The sequence below is a fragment of the Ciconia boyciana genome, chromosome 1, assembly GCF_034638445.1.
Source record: "Ciconia boyciana chromosome 1, ASM3463844v1, whole genome shotgun sequence".
NCBI classification, from domain to species: domain Eukaryota; kingdom Metazoa; phylum Chordata; class Aves; order Ciconiiformes; family Ciconiidae; genus Ciconia; species Ciconia boyciana.
Window position 1 is genome coordinate 146474238 of NC_132934.1, and position 23347 is coordinate 146497584.

A 23347-nucleotide genomic window follows, 5' to 3' on the forward strand; every position below is an offset into this window, starting at 1 on the left:
TTTATCTGTTTCTGTAGAGTCACCATATCTGGAAAGCCCAGTGGCTATAGGACGCAGAAAGGCAAGCATTAATTGTAAACCTGAAAATGTAGTAAAAAATGCAGGCGGTAAGATTGAACGTGGGTGCTTATGTTGTCTCTTGATGTGTCTGTAGTCTATAAAGAAAAAGCCACAAGCAGCTCTGGTTGAATGGAGTCAGCCACAGTCAAGACCATGACTATGGGTACCTTCAGTGATTTCTTCAAACAGGGACCAGCACTGCAATGTGTTATATTTCAAACGAGAGGTACAAAGTAACCTTACATTATCCTACTTTCTACGTATTTTAGGCTGGACCTGTGTTTTCTTTGTTTTCTGTCATAGCTTTTATGGTTAGGAATGCTGAAAAATCCTTCCCTTATTAAACATAATTACATGAGCAAAAATCTTAACGGAAGACTCAGTAGTATCAAAAAGTTGCTTTCTTTGGACAGGTTACTCCATTTGCTCCAGTGGTTTAAACTGTACCAGCAAAACAAGTCTTTGCCAGTGAAAGTTCCATTTCCATCATCAGAAGTTTCTTGTATTTTTAAGCATAGATAATATTCAAGATTGCTGCACATACATAGTGCAGGATAAAGAGTCCCTAGTATAAAAATGAATGAGATCTGAAAAGTGGTGCAGACAGATTATGTGACTAGTTTACCTGCTTTTTTGTTTATCAACAGTTGAACTTTTTACCTGACTTGGGTCTTGGCCTCTCACCTCTTTAACTCCTATTACATATCACATATGGACTATAATTGGATGAATCTTTCTAGACAAAATAAAAACAGACTCAGCCTATTATGAAACTTGAAAGAAGTTTAGGATGTTCAGGAAATGTTGTCTCTATAATTAGCCATTTTTCGCAAAAGGAGGCTTTCATCTCGCATGCTATTGAGCCAATATGGAACACTGGAGGTTTCGGATTCTTTCCACAAGTAGTTAAATGTCAAAAAATGGTGCAGGATATTTTTGTTTCCTTTATCTCAAGAACCATCCCCACAAGCAATGTAATAAAAAAGTGATGGAGGTTAGAACTCTTGTGATCGTAATAATGTGTAGAAGTCTTTCTGTCACACTCTAAAAACATTTGGAGTCATTCAGGTGAGGATTATCTGTCATAAAGTAGTGTATTTGAATAAGTTAGCTTCCTCTTCTGCAAAACATAAATGTCTACAAGCAGAGAGCATTTCAGTTGGTAGTATTTGCTTAGCAGGGATTTCACCAGTGGCTCATGTGTGGCACGCTTCTTTCCATTCCCTTTCCTCTGAAAGCATGCAATATCCAGAGTCAGGTATCCATGGGGTGAAGCAACTGAGTTACTTGATGAAGGATAACTGTCTGAAATTAAATCTTTGCAAAATATAGGACATCATTGTGATCAGAAGGAAGAAAATATCTGAGCCTTAGCTCCATTGATTTAAAGACTTGAGCTTTGTGTGGCTCTACCGCTGGCCTATCTTCTTGTGTTGTGGCTTCAGAGCATCCTGATGGCATTGGCCTCAAGCCGCAGTCTGGAGACAATGATTCATCCTGTGGGCTGAGACCAGAACCTGGAGTTTTATGTGCCACAAAACACAGGGTCACTGAGAATAATAGAGGAAATTTTGGAGGGTTGCAACCGATTATAGAATATCCACAGAGCAAAGCAGTTCCTCAAAAAATATATAACAAAAGTGATCCTGAGGCCACACTGGCTCTGTGTGGCTCTGAACAATGTAGAATTTATCATAGTTTTGAAAGGCTTGACCTTCCATTATCCAAGGTTTCTCTCTACTTCAGAGAAAGCAGTTTGCTGCTGCAGCAAAAGTCTGTGAGGTTGGGGGAACGGGACAGTAGCTTTTTGAAATTCAACCCATTTCTGGGGAATTTTTTTCTTTGGGCATGATACTGACTTTGTTCCACCTTGTTCAGGACAATATACAAGACATATGATGGTACAACAGCTTTTTTTCATAATACACCAAAAAAGAAATAATGACATTATAGACTGGGGATCAAAAATAGAGTCTTTCCAACTGCTTGTGTGTTTGCCGTATATAGACCTCTTGTTATCAGGCAGTACAATGTTAAATATTATACATAAATAGAATGGAGGAATATCCGTATTTTGTCTGAAAGGACTCACCTAGTTATCACACATATATAAAACATGATAGATGTTTGCAAGGTGAAAAGGTTAGTTATGATCGGTCAGACAAGGCAACCACACTTATTTCTGTTCTTTTTTGGATTAAGGTATTTCTGTATCAAGATGAAAAGAGGATCAAATTAGCCATCAGGACTGTGACCTAGTCACATAAGAAGTATTCATATTGCTTAGACTGATTTATATTGTAAACTTCTGGGGGACAGAATATATCGTTCTGTCAGTTTGTGCAGCACCTCCCAGCACATCACAGGTGTGGTTCCTATACAATATAGCAATATAATCAAAGGCAATCAGCCCGGTAGTAAAGCAGCAGAGAAGGGTAAGAGAAGCTATATCCAGAGGTGTCTCGTCCCACTCGGTAGGTTGCGAGATGGGTGAATCTTTTTGATTCCCCATGGATTTGTGTACCGACAAAGGCCGATCTCTACTCGGCAGAGCCGCAGACTGGTAGAGTCACGACAATGACTCAGAGGAACGGTCAGACTAGCAACTTTATTAACTAGCAAACTACAAACTTAACGAAGTAGCAAGCTCAGAGAACGAACAGAGGCAATTTGGCAATGGAGCTATTTTCCGGGCAACCCGTCACAATTCATCCAAAACTCATATGCCCAGATATATGTATAGTGGAAGAGTAAAGGAAAAGAGAAGTGAGAAAAGGAAAAGAGAAGAGAGGAAGATAAAGAAAAGGAAAGTTATCACCACCCTTGGATCCCGCGATGACGGTGACGGAAGTGGCAATCCTCCGGTGATGGGCGCGCTCCGTTCCCTGGGGAAGGTGTCTCTTTATACTCTAATCCCTGCCTCAGGTCACACCCCTGGAGGACTTATGTTGTTCTGGTCCTCAAAGGGTTGCAGGCGCTGGGGGGAGGGGGGGTGGTGGTTTGTGAGGAGTTTCATTCCAAGTTTTGGGTGGTTGTAGGCCCATTCCTTAGATAAAACTCTGTGTGACCTCTGGCTATAGATGGTAACTGCATCCTCCAACGCGCTCTTCTCATCCCGTGCTAGCCAACTTGCTGCACCTTATCTCGATACAATGTTTGAGACAGTACCTCTTTCAGTGTCTCACAAGACAATACCTCTTTTAGTCTCTCCTCCGAAAAGCTCTCCCCATCCCATGACTTGCCGTCGCGAGACATTAACTCTTTCAGTCTCTCACAAGAGGACAGATAACTGGAGTAGGGAATTTTAAACAATTAAAAATATTTCCTTTGTGTATTGCTTTCACCCAAAATTTGTGTATCTATGTACCGCTTTATCTTTGTTTGGCTCGTAATTGTTTCTCTGTAACTGCTGTGATGATGAGTTCTTGAAGCCTTGTTGTCCTGCTGTGTCACACAGCATCCCATCCCGTAAAAAATAAACCTGCTCTTCTTGAGAGCGTGCACAAGTGTGAGCAATTAAAATTTGCTTTTACTGAGCATTTGTGCAAGTTAAATTTGGTTGCCTGAACGTTCATTCAGGAGGGACCTCTGAGCACTCAACCTACGTTGAGTAAATGGGGTAAATATGTTTCTATCTATATCTAGCTGTATCTTCTTTTCTAGTAGATATTTATGAAATTAAAAACATATATTTTGCTGTAGCGTAAAAAGTTACTTGAGCAAGAATGTGCAGTTTCTCGTATGGAAACTTGTGACGCAGAACCACTATGGTATGTGAACAGGCCAAAATAAAAATGCATTCCTTAAAAAGTCATAAGGCAATTGCTAAGTTGAACGCAAGTTTGCCAGCTGCATAATTTTTAATAATTCTGTCAAATTAATCATTTGTAAGAGCATGTTTTCTGTATGGCTGGCATTTAAAACTAGTTATACAACATAATAGTTAAGATCCTGGTACCACACTCCCTCTTGTATCAATTTAGCTCATGTGGATTCTGCTGCAGGATCTTAAATGAGCCCTAGGTTAGCGTAGGTGAATGTACTGAAGCATGGGATAGAAACCTCATAGCAGCAATGCCCAAGTGTGCCTGCTTGTTTTACTTTGATTGCAGTTACCAGTTGACTCAGGAGCAAGATCATTTGATTGCACAATCAGTATGGCTTTGTAAAGCTGATCACTGCTGAGACCTTGTCATTTAAAAAGTTCATCAATTATCACAGATTTAAGACTAAGTTTTCTCCTCTAAGACCCTAGGCTAGTCCTAGTTTTCTATGCTTAGCTAGAGCTGCTAGTGGTCGTCATATTGAGGAGACATTCATCTCCATAATTAATAGCCCTGTGTCTAGCACCTTGCTTGAGGGTCCAGAAGGGCACTTGCAAATGTTGACTGCAGAGAAGACATCCCCCTAAACTGCAGAGTAGCTGAGGAATTGCTGTTTGTAAGCTATTCCTGCCCACTGGGACATGTCTTAACAAAGGAACCAGAGCATCTCCCAGCAGGCAGCTGGAGGAAGATTGAGCTAAGTATCCTCCTGTGATACAATACTTGGTACCTGAAAGCCTGTGGGACTAACGTAAGGGTATTCAGAGGACACCCAGAGTGAACAGCAGTGGCAGAGACGATCATGCCATAGATAAGGCTGGGAAGGACAAAGATCAGCTCTGTGCTTTTCTCACTGGGTACTGGTAGGAACACAAGTGAGAAGATATGCTGAGTAACAGATCCTTGAGCTTTTTCCTCTCCTAGCTCATCCACTGCCTTTGTGCTCACACAACTGTCTCTCCCTGTGCAAAGAAATTATAATAATTTCTTGCAAAAGCACCTTCTCAGTCAGAGAAGAGTGGCCTCTGTTGTCCTATGAGGTAGTTGTAATTGTCTTAATCCCTTCCATTGGATATTATGTGGTTATCCATCTGAAATAACCTATATGCTAAGGATAAGCATTCTTTCATTCCTTTTCTGGGAGATTGGATAGGGCATTCATAATAACAACATGGGTTTTTTTTAGTGTGAAAGAGTTGAAGAAAGGCGCCTAACTACTTTTCTCCTCTTGAAAAGCTGCCCCTGAATTTTAAAGTGGTTTTACCAGATTAGAAGACTGTAATTTCAGAAGGTTAAGGGATTAAAGAGAAAGCTTCAAAATGGAGAAAACACATGGACAAAATGTTAACATTGAGGGTTCCAGCTTTTAGAGGTACATTTAAGGCACTTCCCCTCTTGTATTATTAGCATAAATTATCACCAGAATATTATTTGTTTAGGAACTAACTGTGTATAAGGTCCATCTCTTCTTTATATCAGAAAAGGATCAGTAAGGAATGGACCTAGTCAGGCTCAGAAGATAATTTAAATGTGAAATTTATATGAAGCCATTATAAAGAAAATGATGCGTAATAATGTACATACTCTTGATGAAGGCTGTGATTCAGCAAAACACTGAAATACGCTGAAGATTAATCGTGAGCATATGGTTATATCTGTCTAAAAGTTAGTACAAATATATGAATCCATTAATTTAAAAATAAAGTGCCAATGCTGTGTGAAGCTGTTAATACAATTGTTTTGGTTGTGCATGTGTATTGTTGACACTCCTGATATGCAAGAGCTTGATGAAAAATTCAGATTCATCAATAGTGAAATGTTTTGCAAATTAATCCTTAGTGTGCTAAATTGCCTGCATTGGAAGTAGAGGAGCAAAAATATATTGTTATTTGGGGAGAAAATTTAAAATTCAATATGGCGCTTCATTACAAAATCCTCTTTAATTTACTTTTGAAAACTAGAGAAATATACTCAACTTTGAAATTAAGCATTTTGCTGAATTTAGGACATTGTTTCAACATTTCAGGTTTTTTCTAGAGCTGCCACAAAACCAAGGAATCAGTTATTCACACAGCTCTAATCATTTTGACATTTGTAGCAGACTTTTTTCGCTTCACATTTTCTGATACAAAGTCATATGTTTTAATCTCAGCAACTGTTTGTGTAATATTTGCATATGCGGATAGGTCCATTGAACCCCAAAGGGACTGGTTGCATAAGGGTAAGTCACGGTGAGTTGTTCCATTGCAGTCAGTGTGACCGCTGTTGTATTAAGCTGCTGCTCCATGTAAAATTATGGGCCAGATTCTCAATTACTGTAAGCTATTCTTCAGAGAGTCCTCACTTTGAAAAATAAACAACAACAACAAAACCTGGATTACTGGCTGTACAGTAATTCTATTTGATGTTTGTATTTCAGAATCACAACCACTGCAGCTTGTATGATGGACTTGAGAAGATACCCATTAGATGAACAAAACTGTACTCTGGAAATAGAAAGCTGTATGTACATAAGAAAATGCATGTAAAACCTAGTTCAGATGCAGGGCAGTTTTCCTTTTATAGAACTGTGTAATATTTACACTGGTGTCTATAAACACTATGTGAATCATGTAATTATAACCCTTCGGATTTTTTGTTTGTTTGTTTGTTTAGTTGACTTTTTTAAAAATATGAGGGATCATCCATTTCTAGATGGATGGATACATCCTAGAAAAATGGGTTTAGGACAGAATGAAGTAATTTATTGCTCCAGCCTGACTTGGCAGAGACAGTGACTGGATGCTTATCTTCAACACAAGAGAATGAATGTTCATATTTTAATCAGATTCATTTTCAAGAGAGCAAACACTGTGATACCATTTTCTTTCAGTATGCTTTATTATGCATGGATGGTCTTGCTGCAGGACCCCCCCTGGGCTTTCAGATCGGCCCCATTTATGATTTGCAATTGTGTTCCAAAGAGAACCAGATTCTCTCTTCCACCTAGTCACGTCCTAGGATTGCAATATTCAGATGCATATTTGCGCTTCAAGCGTTCCTGCTCCATTTTTGCTACTGGCTGGAGATTGTGGGCCATACACAAAAAATACTAGTATATATTCTATATTCAGCTGTAGTCCTCCACTACAGAAGCTAATGGAAATGGTGCGACTCACGCTCTTTAGTGTGAGTGGAAAAGATCTGCCCCAATTACGTTTGTCTGTATTCATTGAATAATCCACCTTCTGGTGCTTAGCAGCATAAATATACACTTGGTTTCAGTGCTAAATGCATATGATGTCTTAAATCATGCTAATCTGCAATTTTGCAGATTACTGGGTAGCATTTTCTGTCTCGTTGGGGCCATTAATCCTTATGTGAATTTCATGAGAGTGATAAAAAAAAAAAAAAAAAGAAAACAGAGTATTTTGCCTCAAATTCCTGTGCAAACTGTAATGGCACAGCTCTTACAGCTCTTTGGGAGACCTTCCCACAGGCATACAGAACAAAATACAATACACCACTCCGGTTGTTCTGATTCTTTTCATTGTCTCAAATGACAAACCACATGTACTGTGTCTGAAGCTACATTTGAGTCTGCTGTTATTTCTGACTTACTCTCCTGCTTCGCCTGCAGATGGCTACACAACCGACGACATAGAGTTCTACTGGAGAGGAGGAGATAACGCGGTCACTGGTGTGGAAAGGATTGAGCTTCCTCAGTTCTCCATCGTGGAATATAGACTGGTGTCAAAGAATGTTGTCTTTGCCACAGGCAAGTATTGTCGTTTGTCCATTTAGTGTTTAATTTCCTTGTGTATGACAGTTACTGTTTTATTAATCATAATTAATCATTATTAATCATAATTATAGATAGTCTGTGTTGTGTGTTTGGCTAAAGAAATTACTTACTTGATAAAGCCTGGAGGCAGGAGTCCATGAAATAGCATTTCTTGTTTATCTTTCCTTTGTGTGTGTGTGTGTGTGTGTATGTGATACTTAACCAGACACCTGAATATCTATGATCTAAATAAATATGAAGTCATTCACCTCTGAATCATCAGTTTAAATGTAGCCTACAGGATTACTGATAATACATAAGTATGTTTTGGCATACTAAGTCAAAAAGCCACCATTTTTATGAACACCTCCCTGCAACTTTTCAGTGCATGTTTGTTTTGTTGTTGTATAGTGAATGTAATGTCTTTTATATCCTGATTTGCACTGGTGGGTATATAGTACTGTATACATAGCCAGGGCTTTTGTCATCATTGTTAAGGTGCTAAAATTAAATCCCTGGGTTTCCTCCTTGTTTCCTTGAAGATGTAATAAAAGTTACTGGTAGCTCACAGCATTGGATGTCTTCAGGTGACAAAGCACAATGTTGATTTACATGTTTAATGTTAGACACCAGCATAGGAAAATGTTGTTAAGTGTGACAAGACCGAAGCAACACAGAAAGCCATCAGCAAGTGTGGGGCCACTATTTGGGACCTCCAGATTTTCAGTACTCTTCAGACCACAGGAGTGTGCTGTTCCGTCTGTCCCAGCACACTAGAACAAATGAAGCACAGTTCTATTATGTCTGTAAGCATCACTTCACCCACTCTTTGGACACAGCATCTGTTTCAAAGTACACAGAAACACAAGTTGTATTTCAGAACAAAATGTAAATATTGCTAGGATTGAAATTAATATGAGGGGGTTTGCCAACTGCTGCTGCTCCTGTTTATCATTGTGAATGGAAGGGTGTTGGGTTTTTTTAAAAGAGAAATCAGTACTCTAATCCTGTATCACTCCATTCTGCAGCCAGTGTCACCTTTGGCAGCCAGGGCTTACCTGCCCCTCCACAAGACTGGATGTACTTTTGTGTAGTGGCTCTTTGGACAACAATGAGAATACAGAGAACTTATTTGGGAAGTTTTTATGACAGTCCAAGGCCACCTTTTAGTTCCGTATGAAATACTTCAGTAAAGACATGATTTAGTAATTTAGAGATGAGAGAGGTTTGTTAAATTCGGGAAAAAGAGAAATCCAAAGAGCGGTGAGGCAAATATGAGAGAGAATGAAAACTAGGAGTAGATGTTTATATGACTGACCAAATATTCAGAATCATAACAGTTCTTTCCAAAAAAACTTGTGGAAGGAGTAAAAAAGTCTCATACTTCAGGGTTTAAGACAGATTGACATTAGGGAGTAGGATGAGACAGTCACAGAGAACAGATTACTCCATGTTTCTTGTACCATTTTCTGAAGCATATAATTTGTGTCACTGATGAAGACACGATACTGCATTTACTATTATTTTGGACAGGACATTATGAAAATGCTTGTTTGGTTATGAAATTTTATGACAAGTATTTCCATGCAGGGGAAACATCACATTTGTTTCTCAAAACCACATATTTAATTGTAAATCCAAAGCATGCTAGTGAATCTGATGGATAAAGTCAGCACACTCTTTTCAAATTTCTTCTCAAGACCCTACTTTTTTATGGTCCTAGTAATTAGGGCCAGTTTCTACATTTTTGTGGAAAGTAAGTAAGTAAGTCAGGCATGCTTTTTTTTTGGGCTTTGAGCTTATTGAAGTCTCAAGGGAAGATATTAGTTCTTTGAGCACAGTATCTCAGTGAACATTTCAGAGATTTCAGTACTCGTGTGCTTTGATTGTATAAAACTAAAAGAAGACTTCAGAGTCATGCCATAAACAGCTTTTGGAGTAGTTATTTCTCCTATCCTCCATGAAGAACAGTGCTGTATAATCTTGTATGCAAATGGAAAAATCTGTTCCCATAGTTACTACTGAGAAGCAACAGTAAGCATGAGAAAAACCCCATAGATAATGACATAAAGCTCTGCAGGGCTGCAAGAGTACTGGAGGTACTGCGTGCGTGTTGAAGCATAGCATTGGTGTTAAAAATGATCTTGCCAAATTAGCAAAATGGGTCTGAAAAAAAGTATAAAAGTCAGTATGGACAAGTGCAAAATACAACATTTATACAACTAATAATTCCTATCCAAATTCAGGACAGGGAATACCAGGTTAGGCCAGAGTTCTGTGTGTAGAAATCTAGGGGTTACTATTGATCTCAGACTAAACATGAGCCAATAACATCTTTTTTTTTTTTTGGGGGGGGGGAACCAACCCAACACATCCTACAAGGAGTCTGATTTTCATTGCTAAGGCCTGAGCTGCGTATTTGTGGTCATGGGTAGCACTCTTCAAGACAGTTGTGGAGCAATAGAAGAAGGTCTAGGGAAAGTTAGCAAGTAGGACATCTAGAAAATGGAGTACATGAGTATGATTGTATAGTTTAAAAAAGGAGAACACTTGGTGGGAAATAGTCTTCGAGTGTCTAGAAGGCATCTGCAAAGAAATTGGGAATAGCCTGTTCTCTTTATCCATGATGGAAAGAAGAGAAAGGAGTATTTCAATTGCTGTGAAGAAGAAAAACCTGGTTTGACTACCCTTCTATCACCAGCTGAAGGCCATACAGGCTACCATAAGACATCTAAAATGGCACTGGATGCCTTTGTGTCAGTAACTGAATTAAGCCCATAGTCAAATGATATCAAATCAGTGCTGTCAGTGGAGCCTAAAGAGCTATTCAGCTCTTGAACACCTCTATTCTGTCAAGTGGATAGCTCTTAGGACACTATTCAGTTGCCTAAACATAGGTGTCTGGTATCTGGTGCCTCTTGAGATGCTGTAGAGCATCCTGCTTAGCAGTTAGGCTGCTGTTCGGGAGTCTTACAGTCTTTTGTCCTATGTGCCACTCTAGTGCTTCAGCATTAATTACTTAAAGAGTATTAAGTTCTACTCTTCAGTAGCCTAAGGCATCTCAAATGGCATTAGACACCTCTGTATAGGCAACTAAATCACACCCTTAGAATCAGCTGGCTGTAAGTCTAGATCTCCATGGTTTACACTGAGAGCTTATGTGCCATCCATGTGTAAATATCTGCATGCAAACACCTGAAATTTAGTGCCTAGACCTGTGAGCTGGGTCTGCTTCCTAAATGTTTGTTATCCAGAAATGCTAAGAAACTGAACAGGAATGGGGAATATGTAAAACACCACCTAAAAGCTTCAACACACATAGCAGTCAGAGCCAGATTAGCAACCTGTTGGTAAGAGGAGGGTAGTCTTAGAATATTTGAAAATTAATTATTTGCTGTATTCTGAAATATCAATCTGTAAAGTACATTTCCAATTAGCCGAAGAACCTTCCCAGAAGGACAGATTAAAATAAGAATTCTGTAACTGACCAACTCTGTTATCTTGGTTCATACTTGGATAAAACAGCAAGAGACTAATTTAGCCTTGGAGCTAGATATTTCAGCTTGCTAGCTTTTAATGAAATTGAAACAGAAACAAGTAATTACTTTTCACCAAGTCCCCAAATATATGAAAAAGGAATATTTTAAGCTCAGTTATTGATTAAGTATTTGTTTTCATGCCTGCATTCTCAGTACTGTTGTTAGATTTACATACTTTGGGACAAATTCTGTTATTCCTGTACTATTTAAATTAGCCCACAGACATCAACATGTTATATGAGACGGGAGGAAGGGTAACAAATCTGGTCCCTGAACAGCAACACTATTCTTTAGGCAAAAAACAAATTTTGATGGAATGTTAACAACTAGAATTTCCTGGTAATTAATCTCTAAATGTGCTGAGCCTTAACTGACAAATCATTATCCAAGCATAATCAGGCAAGTAACAGTGTAATTGTTGAGCTCACCAAGAAATCAATTTTTATTAAATAAATTACACAAGATGGTTCCTTCTTAGATAAATAAAGATCTGGGCTTACAGTCTTTTTTCCATGCAGGTTAGGACCCATCCTTTTCACTGAGCTTTAGCCATCCAGACAGAGGGGGAAATAAGTAGGGAAGTAAGGAATGTTCCTTCTTTTGATTCTTTTTTTCCACAGATTCCTGTGGTCTGTTTGCTGGAGGTGAGATATTATAGCAGAGATGGCAGGCTGGAGGCAGGGCCAACAGATCATCTGTGAAGGCATAAAAGCAATACAGGTGAAAGTAATACAAACTTTTGTAGTCTCAGGGAGAGCTACCTAAAGGAGAAATCCAGCTGCATAGTATGAAAAAACAAGGCTACCAGTTCATGTTTCAATTTCAACCTGAACTGTATAAAGACCAAATTATTCTGAAATTTCCTGAGATCCAAACCTCCCAATAAAATTTGAGCTTGGAAAATCACAACAAAACAGGATGACATTCTCTTTACCTCTATGAAACTGAGCAATGTGTCAACTCCAGTAAGTAGCCATGATGCCAGCAAGACTTTTTGTTAGATTGCTCAGGAGCAACAGACCTTCAAAACCTACCCTGAGACTTGCAGGGCTGGAATTAATCTTGCTCTGATTTAAGGTAAATACAATTTCAGTGTCTACATATGAACTAGGTGTCTTAGTTGATGGGAATCTACTCAATACAGTCTGTGAAGTCTAGAGACAAATTCAGTCCACCAACAGGAGTCTATTGTAGGAGGAGATGGATAATTCTCTAGGTTTCATTTACTAGATTGACTAGATGAACTGACTCTCCTGTAAATGTAATCGGAGCTTAGACACCTAGCTCGTGTATGCAGTTCAAGTGAGTTGCTTTATCAACTGCTATTTGAGATGGCATAGGGCAGCCTTCTTAGTCTCCAGCTGCTGATCAAAAAGATGTAGGGCCTATGTCCTATCCACCAGCTGCATGCTGGTGTCTGAGATGTCATAGGGCATCTCAAAAGGAACAGTGCACCTTCAGATTCACAACTGAGTCTCTCTGTTACAGTCCACCTCCAACTCTAGAGCAGGACAGACAGACAGCATGGACAGCCCTGGCCCTAGGTATGGTTCTTAGGGTTCTATCCTCTAGCTTCAGGACAAAGAACCTGGTGCTTGAAATTTCTGTTGACATCCCTGGCCTTGAGACAATCTGTCTGGAGAGTCCACCTCTAAGGCCAGGTCCCACTAGTTTCCGTAATTACCTTATCTCATTAGATGGAGATGATGATGATGTAATAGATGATGGTCACAGGTGAAGCATTCAAGATAAATGTCTAAAGTTTGCTCTGTTATACTGTTTCTCAGTTCAGTGTTTCATTACTGAACATCACTGACATACATGACACATTACTTCTCTCCACTGTTGACACGTCTCCTCCATCCACACCATTTTCCCTGCTTTATCAATAGCAAAGTGCTCTCTTTCTTCTTTCTCTGGGGTTCCCCAATGTGTCTAGGGTCCTTGGCACTGGAGCAGCCCAAGAAGAGGCTTTGATTCAGTGATTCAGTGCCACTGAACCTTCTTGAATGAATCCTTCAGACTATTTATCAAAGAATCAGTATTTTATGGAAGATTTTCCAGTCATCACCTCTATCAATCATATTCCACAGACACCCAGACCTGGACAGGACTTTTTGGAAAGGAAGAGATTTATACAGAAACCTTTACATGGGTGGTATATTATATGAAATAATTTTGCTCAACAGAGCTTTATAAAGATTTCTGTCTGATGCACTACTCTTATTGCAGAAAGGTGATCAGGTCTGCTACATTTTTAATGTATTTCATGATGGCAGGGTATGCTCCTGTTATATTTACACAGTCTGCAGACACAAGGCCATGGAAACTGTTTCATAAGAAGCTCAAAGAAAAAGTTAAGCTTTGTTGGCAAAAAACCCAAGCATTGTTTCAAAGAATGAATTTGTCTTTTGAAATGAAACATTGTTCATTGGAAAATGAAGGTGTTAAGCAAGCTAAAGTCTAAATGATTCTTTGCTGAAAATTATGTTGACTGCTTTAGACAGCAGAAAACCTTGGTCTGATTTTCATGATGAAATAAATTGTTCTGACTCTATCAATATTCTTCTATTGGTGAAACTAGAAGGCATTTCATCCTGGAAAGAATTACTACTGATTGAAGTAATCACAGCAACCAAATACATCTACGGGATAATTTCTTTTTTCCAGTGATAGTTCTTCTGAGATTGTTTGATAAAACAGTTAAGGATAGTTGCATAAAGTTTGATACTCCCTGGATGCTTCTGCTGCCTGGAAACAGTGTAGCATTTTTACTGTCATATGACTCAAAGTATACCTAACTATCAGGAATGTGATGAAGAGAAATCTGCAGTTTTCTATCCCTTCTTTCGCTTTCTCTCTCAGGAAATCCATCATTCTTGTGTATATGGGCAAATGTAATTTCTTATGCTTGTATGCAAACATGAACATAATTTAAAGGGAACTTTGTAATTTTTTATTTGTTTCTAGATGTAATCTTTCATATCTTGCACATATTTGCATTAGAATAGGTGGGATGTGATCTAATATCTAGTTGGGCCCTCGGTATGTTCAGAAATGTTTTTTAGGATGTTGACTGTAACAAGAGCTTTTAGATGAGCTATTAGAAGTATCATATCTAAGACTAGTAATGCAAACACTGAAATCATGGAGCTAATGTTGTGTGAATGACTACCTTTTTCTTGTACAGCTGTACTCAGATTTAATCCTCTTTGCATTTGGTGAAAGAAGTAAATTTTTTTAACTGTTTGAGATTTCTAAATATATAAAATATATTCAGTAAGATTAACACCAATTTTGAAATATACCAGTTTGAAGTTAAATAAGAAAACGTTTTGTTTGAAACATTGACATTGAGGTTATTCATTTTTTTCCATTATTTATTTGCTCCAATTCTAACAATTCGTGAGTCCTATATATATACTGTATATATATATATACACACACATATAACATCATCATTTATTTGCCTAAAATATTTTTGGAAGAAAAATTCCGTCCAGCTCTAATTGATGTTAGAGGCCTTTGGATCTGGTCTGAAGGCTTTTCCTCACTGGGATTCATAACAATTTATTTTTGACACCACAGGTAGTATGTTTCTCGTAGTTCAGATGTAACTAAGAAGTGCCATCTCACGAACAACTCTTCCATGTAAACACAAAACTATGCACATTACTAATCCTCTCAATATAAATATTATACATAAAACTGTGTATTTGGATAAGCATTTTACTTGGAGACCTAAGCATCTGTTTTTAAAAACTAACCGGTGCTCACCCATCTGTTCAATAATCTAGAATAATTTACTCTCTCTTTTCTTCCCAAATACAAATTGCTTGGATATCACTATATTCACTGCAAGGTTTCTTTTAATACCAACCAGTAATACAGTGAAGGCGTTTTCCCTACTGTTCTACAGATGTCATACTACCCCATAAAATGTGCATGCTTTAGTTTCTACGGAAACTGAAGACAACTATCTGCAAGTGTCTTTTCTTCAGTATAAATAACACTGTTTTCCCATCCCTTTCCTCAGGTGCCTATCCAAGACTCTCACTGAGCTTCAGGTTGAAGAGAAATATTGGATACTTTATTCTTCAAACCTATATGCCCTCCATACTGATTACCATTTTATCATGGGTGTCATTCTGGATCAATTATGATGCATCAGCAGCAAGAGTTGCCCTTGGTATGTGCTAAGAATGAGTGGGACATTAAAATGTCAGACTGAATGTAGCCTTCAGAGGTTGTTAAAGACTGCAATGTGATGTCAGTGTTTTGATATTCCAAAATCATTTACGTCAAAATCATGTCATTCAGTATTGCCTCAAAAGTGATAAGTTTTCCCCTGCATGCAAGAATGTAGCTACCACTAAATCTCTGACATGAGCTGCTCATACGGGTCCCAGCCGTGTTCTCATCAAAGTTAATGTTGTTGTCAGTAGCTTCAGCAAGGGGACCAGCTCCAGAATCATACTCAAAGGGCTTGAGCGTGGTATTTTAGTCCAGCTCAGTGTGGGAAGACAAGTGTGGCTCCAAGCTGCCTCCTGAGGTCCTGGGTGCTTTAACTGACAGTGGCAGGAACAGACCTCAAGTACCATGTGCTCATTCAGAGCGCAGGGGCATGTCAGCTATGGACCATGACGTCCCATCTCACCCTCAGAATGCACGGTATGCTAAGTGCATTTTTATGACAGTTTAAAGTGCTATCTACCTCATGGCAGAAAAACATGGGTTTGGGACAGATTGGTGGTCCCAGTCCAAGACCTTTTCAGATCAAAGTATCCTTTAGATAAGGGAAGGTGGCTTCAAAATATCTCACAGGAAAGATTTCATCTATTACAGAAACATACTCAGGGATAGCTAGAGACAAGGACTATTAAATGGATCAATAAATAATCCTTAGGACTACTGCTGCCTCTCATCTCATCCCAAATCCTGTCTTCAACCCTGTGCTTCCCAATAGCACATACTTTCCTTCCCAAAACTTGACACTAAGCCTATGCTGTATAACTTCCTGCTATGCTCTCTTCTCTTCTTAAAACAGGAACATATTCCCTAGTTCCCTTATTTTTCTGATACGTACCACAGTAAACTGTGACTCCAACCCATGGCCATGAGATTCCCCATCTCTGTACCGCGTACCTCCCAAGATCGCACATACCAAAGCAGGCTGGCTAGATACACCTATACCTTTGTGCAATATAATATTACATCCTAGCATCTGAACTTGGATAACTGAAGATATTGTAGATTAACTGCACTTACTGTACAATGATTCTACAGATACTGTGGATTAGCTGGTGCATATGGGCATGACACAATCTGGCATTAACCACTCAGCAGATAGTGCATGTTCAGCAGGTTGCAGCTAAGTAGTAGCAGCTTAATGGGAGGTGGGACATAGAGTCCAAACAGCTCTGATGTATTCATAAATGAACTACTGGATACCAAAGATCCACCCTGGAGACATTATGACCGAGAGAGGGGAACACTTCAAACACATCAGTCAGCATCTAGATTTTACATGCTGGCTAGGACTGCAGAGAACAGGTGGTTAGACAGAAGTTGCCAAACCCAGTGACATTCCACGTCCTTCTATAATGGGTTCACACAGCTTTTCCTTGTTTAAGGAACAAGACTGTCTCATATGGCCTATTTCTGTGTAGCACAAGTTCATCAAGTACCATACTGTGATAACACAAATATTAGAACAAAAGTTGGAGAGTACATTCAAGGTAAGCTGAGGAGCCCAGGTGTTCTATTTCCGATTGATAGAAAGTCCTTTTGAGAGGACAAAAATCCATCTAATAGGTTCTTCTGAGAAAACAATTAGTGCCTTGGTGATTATGTCTGTGATGTTTGTATAATGAAGTTCAGTACCATGGGTCTAATCCTTTGTTCCTTTGTATAGCCACTCTTATGAGTCTGAAGCTGATACGAAATGGTATCAAAGTTTAAAGGCAATATAGCACCTTTGGACATATGTAACTGGCTCTGAAAAGCTCAGTTCAGAGGAGGATAAGGCCTGCTGGCTTAGGTATTTGTTAGAGGAAGAGTTCCCTGTGCAGACCTCAGAGACATGGAGACAAGCTTTTACTCGACCCCTGGAAGAAGCCTGTGTTCTCTGAAAGAGCCTGATTCTAGTTCATTCACTTCCATGTTTTGCTCCTGTCCCTGGTGCCTCGCTGCACACACTGTCTGTGCTCCAGCCTGCACTGAACCAAGTAGTTCCCTCAACAGAGAAACCCGGGCATGGAGCAAAGGCCAGCTCATTCCAGAGACTATGTGCTAAGACACTGCAGATAGAGGCTGACACAGGGCTGATCTCAAGAGAAATATTCAAAACCATCAATTCTGTTAAAAACTGAGTTTTTGCTAGTTAGCCCTAAAGTTCCTAAATTCAGTCCTTTGAGTGAGGAGGAAAATGATCTCAAGAGTTCTCACTCTTGGGAAGGACTGTAATCACAAGATTACCCTATTTTTCTATGATAAGTGAGTGTCAGCTGCTTCTCCTCCAGCTGTGCTTTAAAATAAAGTATTGATCTTCAGAAGGGCATTTGCCTGCAGGGTGTCAGGATCTCCCAGGGGACATCTTTCCTTTTGGTTAGTGATAGCCACCTTTCTATTCAGTGTACTTAATCTTCTGGATCACCGAGAGAGCCACCAAACTCTCGCCATGTGGTGTTTAAGGACTTATCTCTGGAATCTAGATTACAGCCTGGAAACAGGCACCAAAAATCTGCGCATTATAACCCCCACTGGGCAGGCTTCTAAGTCCCTTGTTGCCTTAGGCTTTGGTAAGCATCTGTGGGATGATAGTGAGATGCCAAGGGTGTGTTAAAAGGAATCTGTGGGATTTCTGATACAAGAATCAATTGTATCTTAGGTAATCCTTTGAATCCCTTATGGGAAGCAGCAGCAGGTAGTCCTACAAGGAAAGAAGCTAATTCAGGCTATAGAAGTCCCTTGGGCTGCAGATGTGTGATACTGTTTGCTGCAGTCCTCCACCCTTCTCATCACTGTTCCTTCTGCTAGCATGGAGGTTTTCTAGAGACTTTGTCAAAGTTTCTTTAGCTGAAAGTAATGTGTTGGTTATAGTCCTTATTTTACTGCAGAGCTGGGTGAGTTATACCCAGTACAATTTTTAAATAAGTTTGTGCTGTGTGTCTCCGCTGTATTTCAAGCCGTGAAACATCTGACATCAACACACGCTTGTTTCACAGTTTAGAGGAAAAGCACTGAAGACGGCGTGACGCTGACCTACTAAATATACAAAATATCTGTTACAGAACCTCATAGGCTGCTACTACAGTTCCCTGGAGTGACACTGTTTATGCCAGCAGCTTGATTTTGAGTTACATTGTCTTTATTTCTGTCTCTTCAGGTAAAAGAAGCTGTGCTTTATAATATGGCAGCAATTTTCTTTCGTTCTTTATTTTTGTTCTGCCTGCATTTTAGTGACTACTTACAAACTGATGGTATAATTACAGAATCAGAGAAAATAGTAATGGAGGGGAGCTATTAGAATCGCTTGCCTCTTTTACCAATGTAGACTCATTCCACAAACCAGTGTTTTCAGCCACCTGTGATTTGTGATTCCCATAAAATTTCCAGCAGAGATACAGACCCTGCAGTTTATTGTGAATTCAAGCAGACTGACAATAAATTTGCTTTTCTTACCAGCTTTTCAGAACAGTCCTCTGGAATATATTTTCCGGTGCTATGTCCATCCTTAGGTAAATAAATGAGGGTTTGACATACCTTATAGATTTTCTAGGTACTTTATTAGTGTCCAGTCGATCACTATAAAAATGCTGCTCTCCTCCTTGGCTTTTTCTCTCCACAAATGCACATACCTGTCTGCCTCTCACTGCTCATCTCACTTCTGTCTATGTAAAAATTAGACTATTGCTCTAAACTAGTCATCTCAAATCCCTCTTCTGTATTGTCCTTTCCTGAAAGAGGTGTCTAAAATAGATGAGATGAACTGCTCTAGAAAGGTGCCCATCTCTCTCCATCTGCTACAGAGGGGCCCTACAGGACTAACTTCAACCAGCTGCTTAACTCTTAGAAATTTAAAACTGTGTGAGAGGAATCTTTCACCATATATACAAACAGTCTGCCTTAATATGTGCACGTGGTTTTATCTCTCCAGACCTCTAATTAGTTTTGTTACTTTTTAAAAACTTCCCTCCATCATGTTGAGCAGCACAGTGCTGTAAGAGCACATCTTTTAATGTTTGGCAGACTATTTGCCTTCCTGTCAGATCAGTTTGGTCTTCATGGAAGAGATCCTCAGTGCAGCTACACTGGCTTCCATGAATCTGTGTTAACTCACAGCAGTGGTGCTGGGCCCCCTTGTTAGCTGTTCCCCCGATCATATGAAGGAAATATTGTAACAGAATAATAATGCATCAAGCTTTAGTTTTACTTTCATTTGCAGTGATGTCACCTGCGAGATATCTTTCACAAATTTTTAAACTTCTTTGCACTGACAAGGCAAATTTGCCAGAAAGGAAAATGAAATTGAAGCATGATCTGCTTGGAGTTGTAAGATATGTGCTCTTTTTTTTCTTTGTGTAGGAATTACAACTGTGCTGACTATGACAACAATCAACACTCATCTGCGAGAGACTTTGCCTAAAATTCCATATGTTAAAGCCATTGACATGTATCTTATGGGCTGCTTTGTATTTGTCTTCTTGGCCTTACTTGAATACGCCTTTGTCAACTACATTTTCTTTGGAAAAGGCCCTCAAAGGCAGAAGAAACTTGCAGAAAAGACAGCAAAGGCAAAAAACGATCGCTCAAAGTTTGAAGGCAACCGGGTAGGATTCTTTAATCTATATATAGTATCTCTTTTCTTTTATTACAAAAACTAACTGTATGAAATAAACAAAAAATCATGTGTAAAAACATTACCAACCACATCTCCTTTTTGTGGGCAAACATTGGAATTTTTATATTCAAGAACCTACATAGAAGAATATATTTAGGCATACAGAAATCGAAGTGAGCATGATCTGTATAACAAGTAACTGTGAGAAGATGATAACAATGGGAGTGCAGCTAGCTTGAAAATAAAGGCCCAGATCTACAAAGGCATTTGTTTGTTTAAATCAAATATAATTTAATTGTGATTTTCTTTAAGTACCTACGTAAGGGAATTCAGGATCTGAGCATACTTTTTCTCACTTCACTTAGAGCAGACACATTTAGAATGGGAGAGAACAGGTAAGGGATTAGTTCTGCCATGCTAATTAATTGGCCAGCATAGCTGAACTGCTGTGTGTGGCATTGTCATCTGCTGCTGTTTAAGACCAGCAGAAAATTAGGATTCCTGGAGAAACTTTCAGATTGATTTCTGTATTGGCATGGTCTGTGCTGATTACGCTCCAGCCTATTCGCTTGCCTGGAGTATTCATCCAATGAATACCCTTTTTTTTTCCCCTTTGGAAGAAAAATTCAAGGTATTCAACACTATATGATGTTAGCAAGCCATGTCAGTTTGAATAGAACATCATTTTTGGCTAAAATGCTCCCAGTGAGGCTTTTTCATTCAGTTCTGTTGAGTAAGACTGTTTTTTCTATCAGCTATAAATTAGAAGAGTTCACAGTGACAAAACTACTGTCTGTTTATTAAATACCAGTATCATAAAAGTAATTTCGAGCTGTATTTTTTGATCCTAATGATTCTGTCTGCTATCGTAAATGTAATGCAGAACTACACCTAATTATCAACACTCATATCTGAGAAATAATTTTTGAACCAATAAACTCATTTTCGTCCACTATATTATGAAACCAAATTCTTATCACAGTTGGCAGCACTGCTTAGGACTAAGCTAGCAGGAAGAATGAATTCCCTTTCCTGGAAAAATAAATAGTTATAATAATAAAAAAAGCAGACGGAAAAAAAAGCAGTATCAGAATTGAAAGTAGTAGAGAAGATTTTAGCTGCAAGCAGGTAATGCAGATGTATGCACCAAGGTTCAGTTCTCCCAACGGAAACCATCTGGTGAATCTCATCCATTTAAATGATTTATATAATTCAGTACAAGTCTTGTTAATGGGCCCAATAGCACCCCATGCCTGACTGTTCTTCTATCCTGAGATCAGTTGGTCTATATTGTCAAAAGAAGCATACCAACCTTAACTACTGAAAATGACAGGTTTTTGTAGCCAGATCATGTCATCATTATATCCCAGATCTGATCACACCATTTATAAACCCTTTTTTTTCTCACTTTTGACTTACAACCTTTTCTTTCTGGACCATCCTAAGCAAATATCATGGACTTTTCTGCTGGGTTAATATCAGCCATGCATGAATGAAATTAGGATACAAATTCAGCACACCAGAGCTGAAAGAAGAGTGTGTTGCTTTGTCTCTTGTAGTCCCAGCTGTGAAAGGGAACTCTGTATGCTTTGTAGAAACACATATAGTCATACTGACTGTGAATATTTGCTGTTCAAATTATGTAGGATAAATAATGAGGTATGGTCCCATTATCTGTGGAAAACATTTTGTCTCCAGGCCTCAGCTGGTGAAGTCAACAGAGCTTCGTTGCAGTCACTGGATTCAGTGCCTTCAGGGAAGCAGTGCCAGCATGCAACAGGAAAATACAGGGACATTAAGTAGAGCTGATCAGAAGTCTTCCTTTGAAACAAAGCATAGACGGAAAATGCAGATTCAGTGGATGTAGGATGTCAAATCTGAATTTCTGATTTGAAAAACACTGGCAAATGCAAAGCAGAGGGAATTGCTCAGAGAAGGTGAGAGGTCCCATTGCTTTCAGGATGAGCAGCTCAGGGAAAATCCATCTAGCAGACATACTTTGGACAAAGTTTACCAGGGCTTCCAGACACCATAGCCCTGAAGCAGGAAAATAGTTTCTGTGGTTCTGGATCATGCCCACTGTGTACCATGTTGTACAGGCATCATGGATGTAGCAGGACAGGTGGTCATGCCAGACTTTTTTAACATACTTGCCATGGAAGACAGTACCTGAAAGCTCTGCAACCTTGGCTCTGACCTCTTCAGGGGCAGTAAAGATGCATTAACTTCCAACTTGTTCTTTGACGGCTCTTGAAGATCGTTAAATCTGATGGAAATAGCAGCTGCTTGGCATTTGCTTGCTTCTTGCTTTAGAGCTGGGACTCAGGAGCTGGATGTCCTGGGAGAGGCTCACAAACTGGAGGGCATACTGCACAGTAAGGGAGGCTCAGAGCCACAGATGAAGAAAACGTTGCGCGAGTTCAATGAACTTATTGTTTTTTACATTTTGGTGAGGCTTCAGGCTTCCATGGAGTGTATTTCCATTCAGAAAGGGAAGGTTTCTAATCCTGGGAAATACTTCAAATCTCACATGATTAGGGGCTGAGCAACATTTTTAAAGAGTGATAGAGTGCCTAAAAACAGGCAGCCCCCTTTGCAGCTATCACCACTATTTGATGACTGTCAGAATGTACGCTGTGCTGGAAGGAAGACTGAAAAGGGTTCAGATATAAAACTGGAAGAAGGTATTATTTTTAGTTTGTCTCTAAGACTACCATTTTGAGTTGATTTGTGTCGCTCTTTTGTTTTAGTAATTGAATTTGCTTGTGTACGAATTGTGTGCATGAGCTCCCTGTCACTGCTTTAGAGTGCTAGCTCAGGGTAGCAGAAAAAAACCAACCAAAACCCAACCAAAACCAAATAAATAAATAAACATTAGTCCATTTATTGCCCACATCAGATGCTGTAACTTGTGGGTGTAGTGACAGAACAGCTCTGTGCTGTATCAGGTCCAGCCTGCGTCAGTGCTCAGACAGGAGGGGCTGCGGCGCTGTGGAAGTCGCGCGTTTGTGTTGGGAGGCAGCAGGAGCAGAGCGCAGGCAGCACAACATATTGCCTGGCGTTCAGGCCCCGAGTTCCAGTGTTGCTCTTCTGGTACCTGAGACTGGGAGTGCTGCTGAGGCAGTGTCTGTCTCTCAGGCAAAGGGAACAAGAGCAGGATGAGGGAAAATGCTGCGTTATTTTCACTCAGGAGTGTTTTAGTTCGTGGAAACCAGTAGAACCAGCGTGGACGCTGATATTTTAGTTCATTTTTTACACCTCAGAGATCTGAATTCTGGTGTGCAAGCTAGCAGGCTTGGTTATAAACACTCCTCTTACA

General features: G+C 39.4%; 1 protein-coding gene across 6 annotated transcripts in view; it reads left to right on the forward strand.

Moving 5' to 3' along the window:
* GABRB3 (gamma-aminobutyric acid type A receptor subunit beta3) overlaps positions 1-23347 on the forward strand; it is a 115245-nt gene that overhangs the window by 80305 nt on the left and 11593 nt on the right. For all 6 annotated transcript variants that reach the window (XR_012040343.1, XR_012040344.1, XR_012040345.1 and 3 more), the window contains exons 5-8: positions 6304-6386; positions 7504-7641; positions 15223-15375; positions 19773-20017. Coding sequence is in view for 3 of the 6 variants with exons in the window: in XM_072849631.1 (XP_072705732.1) it covers positions 6304-6386; positions 7504-7641; positions 15223-15375; positions 19773-20017 (619 nt within the window). In the remaining 3 variants the exon portion in view is untranslated. The remainder of the gene's footprint in view (positions 1-6303; positions 6387-7503; positions 7642-15222; positions 15376-19772; positions 20018-23347) is intronic.